Raw genomic sequence first — 19956 nt, 5'->3', positions numbered from 1 at the left:
TACAAACATAACTTCTCCCCACATAAATATCTCATCTGGAACAACCAAAATATCTTATATAAAAACAAATCTCTTTATCTAGACAACTGGGTAAAACATTGTATCCTCTTGATCTCTGAACTTGTAAATCCAAATGGTCTTCTCCTCAACTACTCAGAATTTCTATCTAAGTTTCATCTGCCAGTCAAGCCAAAAGATGTTGCCATGGTTATAGGAGGAGTGCCGCCTGGTGCCTTGACGTTATTAAAAAGTCAGCATTCATTTGCTGCTCTGCCTCAGGTGGCTGAATTAAATCCTTACACCACAGCGGTAGGGCAGGTTTGCTTCTCACCTAAAATACGAAAGAATAATAAAAACATCAGAGCGTTGTTCCAGAGGGATATTGTAACCATTCCCTTGGTAGTTCCATACTGGTCAGGATTATGTGATGACATTCCATGGAAGAAAGTGTGGACTTTACCCCTGAAATACTAATAAACAAAGTATGTGAAGTGACTTAGGCTTATCCATAGATACTATCCCTCCAAAAGCTTTATCATCAGAATGAAGAAAGACCTAGATGACACATGCTAGTTTTGTAAAAAATCACCAGAAAAATCCATACATTTATTTTGGTCTTGTCCCCACACTGAGAAATTCTGGGCAGATCTACTCGCAATCTTGTGCACCAAACTTAATTATAATTTTGAGTTTCCTTTTAAACATGTTTTATTTGGCTTCTATGACTTTACTATTGAAAAAAAGAAATATTTTTTATATTATTAACCTTTTTTATTAATAAATGTAGATATACAAACAATAAACCACTCCTCCCTTTATTTACAAACGATCTAAAAATATACATTACAGTCTTCAGTGTTCAACGCCATTAGACCATTAAAACAACCTCCTCTAGGCTCTTTCAATCTTGTTGATTAATGCACTAATAGTAATTATTATTATTTTATCTTATTTTATTATTTCATTGTTTTTATTTTGTTCTCATTATTTATTAATGTTTTTTTTTCATTCCATGTCCTTATGTTTTTTTGTCTGTTCACCATTGTATTATTTTAACTACTTGTCCCCTGGTATGTTATATATGATGTAACTTTTGATAACAGTTGATGTTGTGTATATACTGCATACTGTACCTCTTGATGAGTTTGATTAAAAAAATAAATAAATAAAGTTACTTACCTGTTAATCAAATCCAGTATTTACCATTCAGAGTGCCGAGTCATTGACGAAAAGTAAGTTCATATGATGTTTAAATCGTGTTAATCCACACTGGTATGCAAGAGGTTTTCTAACATAGTTAAACTTGCTTTTGCTATAGTTTACTTGAAGTAATATAATGTAATTGTTCTATGAGATTGTAATTTTAATATGTTTAGCGCAGGAATTTACCACCTGACGTTTCTACTGTTGTAAGAACGTAGCATCTCCTAATGGAGGAGAGATGTGCTGTTGTGCTACATGTGCTGTTAACGTGATTACGCAGTACCGTTTTACGCCGCTAGATGGCAACATTGACCATGGAATAATTGTAGTCACAAACAAAAGTACTTCTAAACTGGAAGGGAATTAGTGTTGTATGTGTTTCAAGCCTACGATTTCAGCTTGATGAGCATAATAGTGATGCATTTATGTATAATGAGCTGCAGAAATATTACTGTAAGTAATTAGAATCTAAGTCGTATTTTGTTTTTATAATTTCAGACGGTGTGTTTAGCCTATACTATATTGGCAATTCTGAATATCAATGCTGGAACAATACAGAGTTAAGACCCATCTCTTCTTTGTCCTATATTCTGACCGATATACCATCCAGTATAGTGCCACTACCCTACACCCGACTCAGCGCAACCTTATCACCTCCCCAATGCCCCTGGTTGCTGCATGAGGTAACACTGTTCCCCATCAGAACCGTATGTGTACGGTAAGCAGTGTGAAGAGAACCTAGGCCACCAACTCACAGCTGCCCTCACTCATCTACCTGCAGGATACAGTATCTGCAAAAAGTGATATCTTACTGTTTTAATCTTAGATATATATATATATATATATCTTATATTAAGATAAAAAAATGGCTGTGTGCATCTACTGTACTCGCAGGTTACAGTATGTAAACAGGAACCTTAGTTATCATACTACTGCAATGTACTCATCTGGTACAGTGTTGCACTGAATGGAGATATGGCCTTGGTGGTTAATGCATGTCATGACCAACTACAGAAAAAAGATCACATACTCATAATATTTTGTTATGGCATAGAAAACAATGAAACAAAACAGAAAACAAAGAAATGACCACAGGTTCATCACGAGTCCTTTCAGAATTTTTATTTAGACATTTTAAATTCAGAAACACATTTTTATTTACATATTTCAAGTTAGAAAAACAAGCATTTTTTTATAGTTCTGTGTGAACAAATATAGAAACACTGACACCCCCAGACCGGTAAATAATTTTCAAAGAAATTCCGCAAATAACTTTAGAGAGAACAGAATGCATCATGTTGTTGCTGAAACATTCTTATAATCCAGACATTCATTTTAGGAAAAGCGCAGAATATGAAGAAAACATCAGCATTTGTATAGTATCACCCAAACAGTAGCCTATAGATATCAATATGGCTATGGTATTTGGCAGACACACATAACAACAATACAATCATTCAATTTAACAGTTTACAATTTAAAAAGTTGATAAGACCACAATAAGGAGAATGACAATAATAAACAACAATGTCAATTCAATCAATAGCCTAATGAATATAAATAAATACTATAATATAATCTCAATAGCATTACACTTGTGTATGAACAGGAGTGTGTGACTCTGGTGTTCCTGCAGCATGCTCAACTGCCAGGGCCACAGAGAATGAACGTTGCTACGGTTACATGGCTACTGCGGAATGTTGCAATTTAAGTTGGATGTAGCTACGGTTACGTGGCTACTGCGGAATGTTACAGAGTGTTTTGTGTTGATGAATTTGTGTTTTAATTTTGCAGTTGGTGAAATGGCCTCATTTATACAGAAAGAGAGAAGGAAGAGAAGAGGGGGAAGAGAGAAAGAGAAAAGTGTAGAAAGAGGGTGATGAAGAAGTGTGCAAAATAGACAACAGTTTCTCTCTTACACACACACGCAAATCTAAAAATGGAACAGCAGCAAACAGGTGATGGATGAAAAAGAGAGAGATAAGAAGAGAAAGGGAGGAGGGGGGTGAGGGAGAGAGAATGAGTGGAAGAGGGAAAAGGGAGGAGACAGAGAAAATGAAGGGTCAGAAAGAGAGAGGTAGAGAGTAAGGGATAAGAGAGAGAGAGGGATGAAGAGAAGAAGAGAAGGGAGGGGAAGAGAAGAGAGGGGGAGTAGAGAGAAAGGGTGACATGTGGACGTACCGGTTGGAGGACGAGCTCATGTGATCTTGCGCAGGGACACCTCACCATAAACCATAAACCCTGGATAGAGGGGCTCAGTGAATGTGGAGTGGAATGTGTGCAGGTGGGTGAGTGTGTTAGTGGAGACGCTGTAGAAGGACAGAGTGCCGGCCGGCCAGTCCAGGTAAACTCCTACTGTTCTGGAGCGGGAGGAGGGGGCAGGTATGTCAGTGCGTTTATTATTGTGCCAGACAGAGTAACTGTGATCAGAGTAGCAGCGCAGACTCCAGGACTTGGCATTGTGTCCCATTGTGACGTCATCACTGCCCCCTTTCCTCTCGATGCTTTTATAGGCCACAGATATATGAGCTCCACCATCTCCACTCCACTCAGCCTCCCAGTAGCAGCGTCCAGTCAGACCCTCTCTACACAACACCTGAGGACACCTGGAGTCAAATCTCTCTGGGTGTTCAGGATACGGCTGCAGCTCACTCACCTTTCTGTTCCCCTCAGAGAGAGAGAGACGTCTGTGTGCTGTGTTTGGGTCCAGTGTGAGATCACAGGCATCTGCAGACAAGAGGAGAGAACATGAGAACACACACACACACACGTCAACACAAACACACTCCTACACACACACCATGTCAACACAAACACACTTCTACACACCCTACCTACCTACACACACACACCATGTCAACACAAACACACACACACACTCCTACACACCCTGTCAACACATACATATACACACACTCCTACTCACCCTACTAACACACTCAAACACACACACACACACACCATGTCAACACAAGCAAAAAACACACACACACTCCTACACACTCTACCAACACACACACACCATGTCAACACAAACGCTCCTACACACCCTACCAACACATACACATACACACACACACCATGTCAACACAAACAAAAATACACACACTCCTACACACCCTACCAACACACACACCATGTCAACACAAACAAAACACACACACTCCTACACATCCTACCAACATTGCTATTAGACACCCATACACACCTAATGCTAAAACATGTGACAGACAGACATGAGAACACACACACACACTCCTACACACCATGTCAACACAAACACACACACACACACACTCAACATAACAAAACACCCTCACTCCTACACACCCTACCAACACACACATACACACACATGTCAACACATACACACTCCTTTGCACCCTAGTACCCACACACACACCCACCATGTCAACACAAACACACACACTCCTAAACACCCTACCAACACACACACGGACACCATTTCAACACAAATAAAAGACACACACTCCTACCAACACACACAGTAAACACACACATACACACACACACCACGTCAACACAAACACACTCCTACACACCCTACCTACACACACACACACACACACCATGTCAACACAAACACACACACACACCGTGTCAACACATACACACTCCCACACACCCTAGTACCCCCACACACACACACACACAATGTCAACACAAACAAAATACACACTCCCCTACACACCTTACCAACATTGCTATTAGACACTCATACACATCTAATGCTTAAAACATGTCAAAGACAAGAGAAGAGGACATGAGAACACACACACACACACACATACACACACACACACACCCCTACTGAACCTACCAACACACACACACACACCATGTCAACACAACCAAACATCATGTCAAGACAAATACACAAATTGCTATTAGACACCCATTCACACATTCAAGCATAAAAACATGACACACTCACACACACACACTCCTATTCACCCTAGCAACACAGTCACACACACTGCTATTAGATACCCACACACACATTCAAGCATGTGAATGATAATACTATATAAATACTATATATATACAAATACTGAATAAACAAAACAAAAAAAACTTACATCTCAGCAAATGTGGCCGTGCTCTGCTTACAGAAGCCCCAGTTCTGTAAGAAAAACAAAATGTCACACACATGTACCATACAAGGTCCAACTAGTTCTCAGAAGGAGACAATCATGATGTAAAAAGCCCCAACACTGTCTGTCCTGCACTTAGATTAGTTAGTGAGCAACATGAGGGCTACCTCTGAATAACAAATGCAATTTCCAACAGTGAAACTCCATTAATGTATATGTCAGGGACCACCAGCAAGACCTTCACAACCCACCTGTGAGTCACAGACCACATGTTGAGAACCCTAAATGAATGATTGTTTGTTGCATTACTGGTTACTCACAGTGATAATAGGCCTTATAGACATTTAACTTTGTTAGATTTGATCTACTTCATAGGGGTCCCAATATACAGAATTAATGGCCTCTCTGACAGACAACAAGAAAAAAAGTATTTTTTTTAGTATTTCTTGTAACATGGAGATAAACAGCTCCCTGTTTTTCTGTTAATCTCGCAGCATGGAATCTGAGAGGCGTTCAAATTTTACATTTGTCAAATAGTGATGAATGTTTGTGAGTAAAACAAGAAAAAATGGTGTTGAGGGTCCATAACATTAACAGTAACTCTTCGTCCAGCTCCACTGTGGGTGAGTTGCGCCAACAAGGATTACGTTTTATCCATTAATCGGGTTGCACCAAACTTTACACCTAGTTTAAAGGTAATTAGGTTTACGTTTAAACCATCCTTGAAACATTTAAACCAAATCCTAATTTTGGTTTAAATGTTAACATAAACCTGGTTTCATTTTAATCCTGTTGCTAAACTGCTTTAAACTCAGATTTAAATTTCAGTTAGGGATTCATTTTAAACTTGCTTTAAATGTCTGAAATGGCTGCATATATTTGATGGATTGACGAAAATCGAGTCCACAAAGGAAAATAAGAGACCGTCTCAACCCTATGGAGTTTTATGATGAGGAATTTTCAAGGAGGTACAGATTCAACTAGGAATTTGTAATAAGATTACATTTAAACTGCAAGTGCACAATTAACATGGCAGCAACCTGATTATCTTTAAACTAGGTTTAATGGACAAACCTTGATTTAATCCAGGTTAAAACGTAATCCTTGTTGGTACAACCCACCAGTCGAGGTTTTAATCACAGGTTAAAGTGGAAATGAAGCAGTGAGAACTGTGACCATTTTTTGGTTGCTATTTCATTTTTGAAGATACATGGATTTTCATTAAATCTGAAATTCAAGTAGTTTCACTGGAAAAAGACATGTCAATAACGACTTTCGCCACTAGGGCGCGGCCATGTTTTAAAAATGCAGGCGCTACGTCATCAGAATGGTTAGCGTTTGTTCGTGGATGTTTTATCCATTAGCGGACGTTCACTTTATTTCAATATGCCTACGCAAATTCTGTTTATGTTTGTTTTTGTGTTTGTACAAGAACAATGGCTGCTGCAATGGAGCCTGTAGGCCTATCAGAGACAGTACTTAATTAGATTTAACTTCAGTCGCAATAATGTGTTTGGATGTTCTCGCACAACTTGTGGATTACCGCGACCTGAAAATGCAGTTGCATCGTTGATGAATTGGTGAATAAACTTGGGGGAGCGAACTTCTTATGTGTGAGTAAGAGGTTTCTTTTTGTGATTGATTGGTATCAATGATTGCATTTGTTTCACTCAAGTAGTAGTGGAAACTATTTGCAGAGACTTGCGAACCTGGTGAGAACCTGTTGTGGGTACGCTAGCCTACGCCTGACTTGTGTAGGCTACTCAGTAGCCTAGGTCTGTGATACAGGCATGGTTTTGTGGGTAGACGTTGTCTATGGACTGTAAGGCGTCTGAGTTTTATTTGTTTATGTAAGCTAACATAAAATAACATGCTGTTCAATTTAAGTAAATAAATGCACAGATGTGCCGTTTGTAGCAACCATAGATGTTAGGGTTCATGCTATGCTAGTTACAGTATGTGCTTGTTATGTTATGCTATGCTAGTACTGTATCGCAGCTTCTACCATGATATTACATTGCAGAACAACTGAGTATGGGTGTAAAAAATAGTGTAGTCTCAGGTGATCAGTGTAGTCCCCTAGCCTACCCCCTCTGCACAACCTATCAAGAGTGTGTTAGTTGGTTAACTGCTGTTTATTGGGCGTTTCAGTGTTTCGGCTCGGATGTCCCTCAGCGACCGCATTGCAACCTCCAACGTCTCGCTTTAATGACAGCATTTGGCACGTAGGATTGGACGTGATATATCTGTTATTTTGGATGAGATGTCCCAGGTTCATTTTCTGGCAGCAGACACTCTCCATGTGTGACATGTCAGTGAACATAGGGACACAACCCCCACATAAGCACCACCGATTGTTTTCTGTGCGCTCAGATACACCTCTCTCTCTCGATCATCTATTTCTCCTCCATAGTCAGGCTCTGGGGGCACTAAAACTCCCACTGCACTTACTGGCTCAAAAGCATAGGCAATTGGATGCCTGTCCTCATTGGTGGGTCTATCCCATTCGTCCATATCCATTTTGTTGAGGCAGTAAGCTAACTGTGAGGCTATGACAGCCGCTCGTAGACAGTAAAAGCCGCTATGTAAACAGCATAGAATGTTGTACCAACCATTCTTGTGATGTCATCATTTTCTGAAAACAAAGATGGCGGCGCACAGCTGAAATTAATGCAACTTGTTTGTGCTTTATTCTGAATAACGGGTCATATTTCTGACTTTATTTGTATTTAAGGTATATTTAAATATTTAACTAGTGCTATAGACATCTGTTTTATTTGACTGCTTCATTTCCACTTTAAGGTTTTAATCGTGGATTTGTTAAACCATGCTTAAAATTAAGTGGTGCAACAAATTCAATTTAAACCTGGATCTACAAATCCTTGATTAGGCCTACACCAAAGATTATTTTAATCCTTGTTGGTGAAACCCACCCTGAGTGTTCAAAAAAGTTCACGGAGAACTCAAGACAAAACAGAAAACTGTTTGTAAAAGTTCCTACACATTCAGCTACGATTGTGAATTTGAACACACCTCTAAATATTTGCATTATTGGATGCTGCATCAAAGAGATAACAAATACACGTCAGTGTAAAGCAGCTATTACAATACATATTTGAAAATAGACCACTACACACGGTCCAAACATACTCAAGTATCGCCAGTTTACAGACAGGATCCTCCAGTCTAGCAGATAACAGCTTCAGTCCTGATTCTCCAAGAGTGTTGTGCCTCAAGTCCAGCGCTTTTAGATGGTTTGAAGTCAGAGCTGCGGCCAGAACACCACAACCCTTCTCTGAGATGAGACAATCAGAGAGCCTGAGAAAGAGAGAGAGAGAGAGAGGGAGGGAGAGGGAAAGAGAGAGAGGGAGGGAGGGAGAGAGAAAGAGAGAGATGGTCCTTTTCATTCTTACCTGCATACAACTGGTGACTGTTTAAATCTGAAGTTATTTGTTTATTTTACAACAGATATGTCTGGATAAACTATTTATTAATTGGTTGGACAAGAGACATTCCTAGAGTGGCGATATCTCAGGACATCCCCACTCAAACACGCTTTTTGCTCTGAATTGTCCAATGTGAACATTCCATTCATTCAAAGCGAGATAGTAGCGATTTCATAACATCACATTTGACAGCTATTGAGTGGGAAAATGGAGTAAGTAGAGTAGGGTGAATGTTCAATTTAGCAAATGACATATAGACAAGCGAGTAGGCTCTGCAAATTGGACGATTTGGAACTACTTTAGGGTGGAGGATGAATGGGGGGGAAAAAATCTAAATAAAGGACATAAGAAGCAATTTGGTGTCTTCCAACATGATTAGTTGGTAGTAGAACTGTTGATGTATGAAAGCAATATGGTACAAGTCAGAGTGCCATTGGTAGCAGATATTTCCATGGCTGTGATTACCTGCAGCACAAGGCCCAATAAAACCTATGGTGATATGTGCTACCAACCCCACTCTCACTTGTGCGATATTGCTTCATTATAAACTAATATGACACAGATTTGATCAGTTCACAGACATTTTAAGACTCACAAATAAGCTCAAAAGTAGAATGACACCTGCACAATGATATAAACAAGGTGGGATATTAATTGCTGCTTTTTCATTTGGTTGACCAGTTAATGTTTATTTTTATATCGTCATGGTTCTTCTAACTAATGAGGAATTTTAAGACAAAGATATGTCTTCACCCACCTTAATGTGTGTATTTTGCAGTAGGAACTGGACAGTCCCTTAGAGAGCAGCTGAGCTCCAGAATCCCCCAGGTCATTGTCACTCAAGTCCAGCTCTTGTAGGGAGTTTGGTGACTGTAGAACTGAAGCCACCATCTCACAAGATTTATATGTGAGTTTACAATCGGCAAGCCTGCATAAGAACACAACAAAAGATAACATGAATAAATGGAAGATATAGTGTTTACACAGTGCCCTGATACATAAATAAAAATCAAGAACACAACATCAGATCAGATGGCTACTGTCGCCATACTCGGGTCGGCGGCTGTTCAGCTGGTCAAATAATTCACTCACACTGATTTAGTATTGATGTTGTCGCTGAAGCTATCTATTTTGTTTCATAATGATTCATTTATTCATTTTAATTGGCATATTTATTGATTGTTTTATTTATTCTTATTAATCTATTTTCTTTATCTAACTCAAAGAGGTTAGTTGCTCAGGTGCTGTGTGATATGAGCTTATGAAGGCCTATACATTTTAGGATTTAGGGAACACTTGTTCAATGAAATGGTATTTTAATATCATACCCTATCTCTCTCTCTTTTCTTAATACATTTTATATTTTTCTTAATTCTTACACATTGAAACGGAATATATCGTCCATGTTATTTGGTTAGGATTAATTAAATTGGATTAATGCAATATCCTGTTGCAAACCCCTGTAAACCCCTCCCTCTCTGTAGCCGCTAACATTATACACTGTCTGTATTGAGAACCGAGAGGTGCGTTGGTTGAAATTCGCAGGCGAACACTTGGAAATACGTTTTTGGCAAACGTTTGCAAATACTCGCAAAGTGTACAGTGGAGTTGTACGTGGGCTTGACGAAGGTAACAAAGCAATTACCGTTACAATGGAATGTTAACACCAAATCGTTCAAATAGAGTCGGGGCTCGAGCGGCAGACACACAAGCCGTTGGCGAAAGCAGCCGTTGGATCCCCACAGACTCGAGCAAAGCAGGAGGGTCGTTGGGCACCAGGGTTGCCAGATTGGGCGGTTTCCCGCCCAATTGGGCGGTTTTGCCATCTATTTTGCGGGCAAAAATGGGTTTGGGCGGGTGTATACAAATTGGGCTGGTTTCGGATCAGTTCGGCGGGTTTTTGTAGCCTTAAAAGAGGCACTTCAGACCCTTCTTCCAGCGACCGTTTCTGGTCAGCAGGCAGCAGTCTCTCACTCAGTCACTCACACACCCTCTGGCTGACGTGCCCCCTAAACTCACGACACTCTCAGCTCACGTCACCTTATGCATTCTAGCTATATAAATGGCATGCATGGTATTTCCATAGATATGCGCTTCACAATGACGGCAATTAGTTGTTAGATATTCACAGCAGACAGTAAAGCCCAGCAGTAATTTATCCAAATTAACACATATTTCAAGTACCATTCATGATGTTGTCAAATATTGAAGTTGTGGGAAGTTTAAGCTGTTTCTTTCGTCCCCCATGTCGTTTCATTTATCCCGGCCAGGAGGGACGAATCAAACAAAACGCACGTTCGATTTCTCCTTAAAAACTCCTGAATGGTTTTGTTCAGAGCTGAAAATGCAACGATATTTGACAGAGGACAGATGTAGGTTGCTTGTGACAAAATATTAGCTTTCAGTGTTTTACGATGTCTTTGTAAATTACGTTTAATTAAAAGGTGTTTGAGTCCAGTTCTCCCCTACTCCGGCGCAGACCGCCCTTCAAACACACAGCTCGCGGGGTTTTCAAACTTAGCTAGCTGACTGACAATGTCAATATGCCAAAGTGGGCAAAGAGCATTTTCTCATTACAGTCAATCTCTTCATGAGTGTGCACACTGCTGAAAGATTACCTACGAGACAGGATGGACTTACCCCTTCTTTCAGGGTTGATGGATGTGCGCAGGTCTTGCGCGAATGCTTGACATAGGACTACGGCCGTACGTTCCGTCCAGCCCGACAGTTGTTGAGGAAGTTTGACAAAGCCTACTAGAACTTTTTAATTATTTTTAGGCCTAATAACAATTGCTCAAAGCGATTTTCACGAAGGGCCTAGGGCCATAGGCCTTTTTGTGGAGATGGCCCGCCATGCATGAACGTTCTGCTTCTGCAAAGAGCGCACTGACACCCCTGTTCGTTCAACGCGACTTTCATGAAAACTCTAGGTTTAACTGCCTGTCAGGTAGGCCTACTAATTGTTCTAAATTACAGGTGTCAAACTCAAGTTTGCCTTTAGCCTATATCTGGCGTATGAAAATATGTTTTGCGTGTATAGAGTTGCCATGCATGAACGCACTGCTTCTGCAAAGAGCGCACTGACACTGTCCTAAATAGCCTATTCAGCGCGATTTTCATGAAAACTCTAGGCCTAACTGCCTGTCTCAGGGAATAGATAGCGCCTAGGTATTAATTAATTGTTCTAAATCACAGGTGTCAGACTCAAGTTTAACTCAAGCCTTTAGCCTACATTTGGGGTAGGCCTATGAAAATATTTTTTGTGTAGCCTAGAGTTGGCCCACCAGTTATGAACGCACTGCCTCTGCAAAGAGTCGACACCCCTGTTCTATAATCAATGCGATTTTCATCTAATGTTATACATGAATATGCATGTGTCATGTTGCTATTATAAATAGCAATTGAAATGTTGTGCGTTAGGCTATTTTGTATGTTCATATAGCCTACTGAATGCTTTTGTTTCAAGCGTCTATTGACACAAACAGACTCATTGATAGTCTACGTTTAGCCTATTGCATTATTTTCCGTAACATAAGCTTATAGAAGAATAGTCTGACGTCCGTGTAGCCTACTTTTGCGTTCATTTGATTGAATATTGTTTCTGAAATTGGATAGGCTAAGTCGAAAAATGGGTAATTTTAAAGCTGGTTAATGATTTCAATGTGTTCAAATGAGAAACAAGCAAAAGCAAATTTGGGCGGTTTTTTGTGCTTTCTCGCGGTTTTTGACGAGGTTTTGGGCTGGAAAACCTTGCTGGCATCTGGCAACACTGTTGGGCACCAGACTTAAAATCAGCGGATCTAGCAGCTGCCCTCCAGCTAACTACTCAAAGCCTGGCGAGAAGAGTAAATAACGAGGCACATCAGACATCAGATCCTACAGTTACTCTGTGTGATTTACTCTTGTTGAACTAGCTTCTATGCCTAGCTTCTACTAGAATGTGAATCACTAACATTGGACACCATGCAGAGGTGAACCGTAACTTACACTGCCATTAAAAACAAAAACGTCAAGCAAATGATAAAAAAAAATACTCTTAAACTTATTTAGGAGTGGACATACATTTATTACAAAGGTAACGTTAACTTATTGAAGACATTTCTCACCAGTCTAAAGTTAACAACACCGTGGTTAGCTAGACTGTCGGCTAGCTTAATAACAATATCGTTAACGTTAACTTAACGTTACCAGAAAAGTTGAGCTGTCAACTGTAGCAGCGCCAACGTCCTTTCTCCAGTTTTCCTAAATAACTCATTCTAGTATAACGGTTAAAAAGTACTGAAAGGAAAGGAATACGAGTTCAGATGCCTACCTGGCGAGAAGATTCAGGAATTGTCTTAAAGTCTCAACAGCAAAACGAGGCACAGCAGAGATACAGTACTCGCTATGGTTCACTTGTTGAAATATTTCAGAAATAACTTCAACGGCTGCGCTGCAGTATATATCCCAACAGTGACGTAAGCATGACGAACTGACTGTATCTCTCGTGCGAGATAAGAAAGAGGAAAGGATAGGAGAAAAATGGATAGAAACAGTAGCCTAATCTTGTATAATAAAATATAATATAATTACATAGGTTGGTACATAACTAGGTGTATAACATACACCTAGCAACCACAATTATAATACATTGCAAATGACTGACGTAAATATTGGGTGGGTTATGTGCAAACACTGTCTAGATTAGGCTATGTCATCTCCTTAATGAATCAATGTTAGCTTGTAAATTAGCTGGTAGCCTATGCTATGTATGGTTTAGCCAAAGGAATGACACTTACGTCAGGACCGGGTGGGTAATCGGGAGAATTCCCGGTGGGCCGCTTCACTTTTGGCCCGGTGTTATACGGTAACTGGCTTTCATGTTAACTGGCCGACTGTTTACTTTGCCTCTGGAGTTAACGTAACCGCCCCCTTCTCTTGCAGGTGTGTTCAGCTGATGATTTAGCCTCCGATACCTGGCCGCAGATTCGTCTGTTTAACTGAAGTTCAAATAGACATGTTTGTGATGCTGCACTTTGTTGTTTAATAAAGCTTTACAACACGATGTGTTGGCGTTGGAAGTGTCAGGTTGTCTGTAGTAGGCTAGTCTACATGCACTGGACCATGAATATGCCACCAAATAAATAAAACTAAATAAACTCCACGTGGGTCTCGAACCACTACTAAATTAAACTACTTGCATGATAATCTGACATTAACCTGCTTGCACCAGGATGACACTTCTCAGCGAAATTGGCCATACTTATTTACTAGGCCTACAAGTAAAAGAGGTCACTTAGTATGTTATTGTGTTTGTAGCAGGTTAACACAGTGGATCATGGTAACTGGCTACTGTGTTATCTTGCTGCATTGCCCAAGCCATTTAGACCTTCAAAGTATAGCCTATAGGCTTAATGGTTTTTACGTTTCACTGACTGCTGGTCAGGCTGCCCGCGGTCACCTAGTCTATCTTCAGCCTAAATTGAGGAAGCATTGCTTGTCTAAAAATGTATAAATTTAAAAAACTGTGAATGGCGAGGATTGAACCCGTAGGCTAGACTAAAAAGAGCCTTATCAACGCATCAACCTGTTGCGCCACATACATCTTATCACTTGGTGAGAAATAAACTATTAAAATAAAGTATATAAATCCAATAGCCTACACCTCAAACATATGTTAACATGTCAAAACACGAACGTAAATAACCTAGGCCTATACGTGTATCTTGTGATATTTGATATTAGGCTACATCTCTTTTGTGATATAAGATTTTGTGTAAAATGAAGACACATTAGACTTCTCCTGCACATTGTGCGTTTCAGTAATAGGTTTCAATGCATGTTTCACGTTCGTTGTGATATGCATCAGGTTAATATGCAGATTATAGTTCTAGTTTTGTCATTCGAGTTCGAATCTTTTTTATTTATTTGCTGGCGTTCATAATAAGACACTTCACGTAGGCCTAGAGCCGGCCACAGCCTGGCAGCAATCAGTGAAACGTTTGTAAACTTAACCGATACATTGCAAGATAACACAGTAGCCAGTCACCATAATCCGCTGTGTTAACCTGCTAAACACAATAACATACTAGTTGACCTCATTTACTAGGCCTAGTACATATCAATTTCACTAGGAAGTGTCAACTGATTAGTGGCGCAAGCAGGTTGGTGTTAGGTTATCACGCAAGCAGTTTAATTTAGTGGTGGTTCAAGACCCACGTGGAGTTTATTTAGTTTTATTTATTTGGTGGCATATTCATGGTCCAGCGCATGTAGACTAGCCTACTACAGACAACCTGACACTTCCAACGCCGACACATCGTGTTAAAGCTTTATTAAACAACAAAGTGGAGCATCACAAACATGTCTATTTGAACTTCAGTTAAACAGACGAATCTGCGGCCAGGTATCGGAGGCTAAATCATCAGCTGAACACATCTGCAAAAGAAGGGGGCGGTTACGTTAACTCCAGAGGCAAAGTGAACAGGCCAGCCAGTTAACATGAAAGCCAGTTACCGTATAACACCTGTCGAGGAAAAAAAATATTGACATTTTTCACGTTAGTATATCTTCTAAGTAGACTATCGCCTACACGTTCCGCATTCTGTGCATGACACCGTTGCATGGGCTCCATGTGAGCGAGCTCTCCCCTCCCCAAAAGAGTTGGTTGCGGGTCCATATAGCCCGTCTTTTCCAAAAAGTTTTCTCAGATACGGATAGCCGGGCCGGCCTACACAGTAGCCATAAGCGTCATGAAGGATGGATGGTAGAAAGAGGCCAGGAGGGACTGAAACGGCCAGTAGGCGGGTCAATATATGAAAAAAAACAGCTAAGTTCAAAAAAATTGATACAAAAGGTTTTTCAACTGATTATGATACCTTTAGATGTACTTAATAACATATTAAAAATCTAGTAAAATCTGACCCCACTAAAGGGGTCATTTTCAAGATGGCGTCCAAGATGGCCACCAGAAGCTAATTTTGGCTATGAAGCATTATTCAGCTTAGTAAAGTGTTTTTCATGTTTAATCAGATTTAGCGGTCACTGAGTCATATATGTCACACTAAAGTATCAGATTATCATTTTCAAAGACTTAGAATTTTCAAGATGGCGTCCAAGATGGCCACCGGAAGCTAATTTTGGCTATATCTGAAGCATTATTCAGCCTAGGAAAGTGTTTTTCATGTTTTATCAGATTAAGAGGTCACTGATGACTCTTCATCTCTACCTTTTTTAGTGTTCTTATAGTAGGACCTGAGGATGCATGATGTTTTCTCTCTCAGTGTCACCATGCCTTCAAAATCTTTCCCTTCTGTGAAACATATGTCATTCCCATACCGCTCCCTCAGTTTAGCTTTCAGATACTGATTACCGAATGGAATGGAATCAACCTCAATCAAATACTCTTTCATGTTAGATCCAAGTACAGAGACAGTCAACTGTTCTTAATTGTGTGCATTTCTGCAAGACACTCCGCTGTTCCTGTAGAAGATATGGATTACCTTGCACTGCCTGTGGAACGTGTCAAAATGAACAATGTGACAATCCACACAAGTTCCTTTCAGAGGATGATGAATAATGATATAATAATTATTTCTGATCTACTTATGCATATAGTTTAAGATTCAGTTTAATTAGCTCCCCCCTAATGATAGATGCCAACAATTATTGATCTACACAAATATACAATGCATGCCTAAACAGTACATGGGTCATGGTTCATTAAAGTCATAAAACAGCCATTTACTCGCAAACTCTACTCTACATATTGTAAAAGCATATACCCTGTACATGAAATATAACATTAATCAACAAAATAACATTTCCATCTTCCTCCACACCAAGCATAATACATACTCTATTCTGTATAGGCAAATATAGTGTAAAGCCGATACATTTTGGCATATACAGTCCAGGGAAAACAAATGAAACACCCTAAAATATATATTTTCTGAAAGCATATAATCTGTAGATAAGATATAGCATCATTTAAAACATGTCCCATCTTCCTCCATGCCATGGACGATGCATTGCCCTCTATTCTGTATAGGCGAATCTAGTGTAAAGGGGATACATTTTAGCCTATATTGTCCAGGCAAAACAGATTAAACACCCAAAACCATATATTTTCTAAAAGCATATAACCTCTAGATGAGATATAACACCAGTTAAGACATGTCTTATATTCCTCCATGCATGCACAATACAATGCCCTCTATAATGTATAGGCGAATCTAGTGTAAAGGGGATATATGTTGGCATGTACAGTCCAGGAAAAAGAAATTAAACACACTAAAATATATATTTTCTGAAAGCATATAATCTGTAGATAATATATAGCACCATTTAAAACATGTCCCATCTTCCTCCATGAATGCACAATACAATGCCCTCTATTCTGTATAGGCAAATCTAGTGTAAAGGGGATATATGTTGGCATGTTAAGTCCGGGGAAAACAAATTAAACACCCTAAAATATATATTTTCTGAAAGCATATAATCTGTAGATAAGATATAACACCATTTAAAACATGTCCCATCTTCCTCCATGAATGCACAATACATTGCCCTCTATTCTGTATAGGCGAATCTAGTGTAAAGCGGACACATGTTGGCCTCTTTTGTCCAGGGAAAACAGATTAAACATCCTAAGCTATATATTTTCTGAAAGCATTTAACCTGCAGATGAGATATAACACCAGTTAAGACATGTCCCATCTTCCTCCATGCCATGAACAATACATTGCCCTCTATTCTGTATTGGTGAATCTAGTGTAAAGCAGATACATTTTGGCATGTACAGTCCAGGGAAAACAAATCAAACATCCTAAACTACATATTTTCTGAAAGCATATAACCTGCAGATGAGATATAACACCAGTTAAGACATGTCCCATCTTCCTTCATGCCATGAACAATGCATTGCCCTCTATTCTGTATAGGCGAATCTAGTGTAAAGGGGATACATTTTAGCCTATATTGTCCAGGCAAAACAGATTAAACACCCCAAACCATATATTTTCTAAAAGCATATAACCTCTAGATGAGCTATAACACCAGTTAAGACATGTCTTATCTTCCTCCATGCCATGGAGATGGTTAATAATCCTGTATTTCATTTGCTCTGTATTAAAACACATTGATTTCAATGTATGGCTGAAAAAGGAAGAGCATTGAAACCTTTTCAATTTTAACATTTAAAATCCTATTCTTGTTTAATTTGACCATCATTTAATATCAATTTCACCCCTGTAGGCTGAATAGTAATTGAGATATAGCCATTCTAACCTGTTGACAGCCATTTCGGCAGCCATTTTGAAAATGACCCCTTTCCCAAGGTCAGATTTTACTAGATTTTTAGTATGTTATTTAGCATGTCCAACAGTACCAGAATCCATAAAAAAACCTTTTGTATCAATGCTGCTAAATGTGCCAAGCTTCCAGATTACAGACAAAAGTGGCAACTGATAAAGAGAGATTGCCTATAGGCAATGATTATTAGCAGTGTAATTATTGGGCTAATATTAGACGTTTGTAGCGTTGTCAAGCTATTCGCAAGCAACATATTCAATAAGGCTACTTAAAATATTAGCCTTTTGTATCCATTTCATAGACTTTGCAGTATGCAAATATTGATAACAAAACTGAAGCTTGATCTGTGTAGGCCTATGCGGTAAAAATTGTAGCCGAGCAGCAGATCAACCAGTCGACCACTGAAAATGATGAGCCCGAAATTAGTGAAGAGGAGGCCATGAGGGACAAGTAGCCTAGAGAGGATAAATTAAAGTTATTTATTGTAAGAAAGAGCTATTATTCTACATGATGAACCTTGTTTGTTCAGAAGAGGGTGTAGTAAAGGAGTAGGCTAAATCACCAAACAACAATATAGCCTATCCATGCAAAAAACATGTAGCCTAAACATTAGTTCAATATGCCTCTTTGTGGAAGCGATAGACTACATTTCAAAGGCTTTCTTTCTTTTTTTCTTTCTTTCTTAACTTGTGGTAGGTCTATAGTGGAATATTTTTTGTTAACTCTCAATTTAAGTGAATTATTATATAACCTTTACACATTGTTGAACCATGGTACTAATAAAAACTACAGGATAGTAAGAGCTGAAATGTTGTTTAATTTATCCAATTTCCGCCACTATGGAAAACGTGGGCTGGTCTTGGGCCTGAAACTCCCGGGCTGAAAAGTGGCCCCACTCCGGCCCTGCACTAGTAGTGAGCTCTGACACTAAGTTACCTCTCCAAGCAATCTGTGAGAACTCCAGTGAGTATACCTTAGTGAAAAGAGTTATGGTTGGTGGTGATTAAGATTAGGCCTATGTGGAAGTGATAGGCCTGGGCCCAGTTTCCCGATAACGACGAAGACACGCTCTGAAGAGGGTTTTCTACGATTCATCTTACGATCGTTCGTTTGGTTTTTCCGACTGTTTCCCGAACATGCTCGTAGCGTGAACGCGCGTGCACTGCTCTTAAAGCAACACCAAAGAACTTTTCCTCTGTCGCACGCACTATTTGTTTATCCAGCACTGGCTTTGGAAATAACAATGTCCACAGACAAGGTAGAATATGTTGCATCAGATGCAAGTCACATTTGTAGTTTCTTATGTGTCATTCCATCGAACTACAGATCCGCTACCCGATCTGGCAAACTTACATAGTGCGGTTATAGCCGATAGAGGGCCGCGAAGCGAATGCAGAAGTGCCGTTCACCCTGTTACGAGTTGATGAACCACTGAAACGATTTTGGAAACATTATTTTAAGGTAGAAAAAACTCTTTGGTGTTGCTTTAAGACGCTCTTAAGGGGAGCTGTCCACGTTAATAGTTCTGAAATATTCTCTGATTTGATAGTGATGTCAGGTGACTGCACGTCACAGCTATAGGCCTACCGTTTAAGCTTCGGATCTACACATTAATTCACATCAATACGAAAATAGAAACACTTTGACATCTGCATGTAAGCATCCCAAGTAGGTTATATACCACACACAGACATAAATAATTGTAATTATTTAAGATTAGATTGTTGCACCATGCAATAGGCTTTTTCGCTGTGTCACTTAAGAACACGTTTGAAGATCTTAAGGGGAGCTGTCCACGTTAATAGTTCTGAAATATTCTCTGATTTGATAGTGATGTCAGGTGACTGCACGTCACAGCTATAGGCCTACCGTTTAAGCTTCGGATCTACACATTAATTCAC

General features: G+C 39.5%; 1 protein-coding gene across 1 annotated transcript in view; it reads right to left on the bottom strand.

Moving 5' to 3' along the window:
* Positions 1-2310: 2310 nt before the first annotated feature.
* The window catches only part of LOC143119711 (NACHT, LRR and PYD domains-containing protein 12-like), a 52458-nt gene continuing 34812 nt past the window's right edge, over positions 2311-19956 (bottom strand). Inside the window, exons 14-17 of the mRNA XM_076281326.1 lie at positions 9522-9692; positions 8469-8636; positions 5304-5347; positions 2311-3930 (exon numbers count right to left, since the gene is read on the bottom strand). Of these exons, the coding sequence (XP_076137441.1) occupies positions 3401-3930; positions 5304-5347; positions 8469-8636; positions 9522-9692 (913 nt within the window). The 3' untranslated portion in view covers positions 2311-3400. The remainder of the gene's footprint in view (positions 3931-5303; positions 5348-8468; positions 8637-9521; positions 9693-19956) is intronic.

Source organism: Alosa pseudoharengus, unplaced genomic scaffold (genome assembly GCF_046254945.1).
Source record: "Alosa pseudoharengus isolate Yale_2024_CS ecotype anadromous, Long Island Sound unplaced genomic scaffold, YU_APseudo_1.1 YU_APseudo_1.1_scf_1, whole genome shotgun sequence".
In the NCBI taxonomy this organism is placed as follows: Eukaryota; Metazoa; Chordata; class Actinopteri; order Clupeiformes; family Clupeidae; genus Alosa; species Alosa pseudoharengus.
The sequence above is the reverse complement of the archived record's forward strand: the minus strand, read 5'-3'. Positions and strand labels throughout refer to the sequence as shown.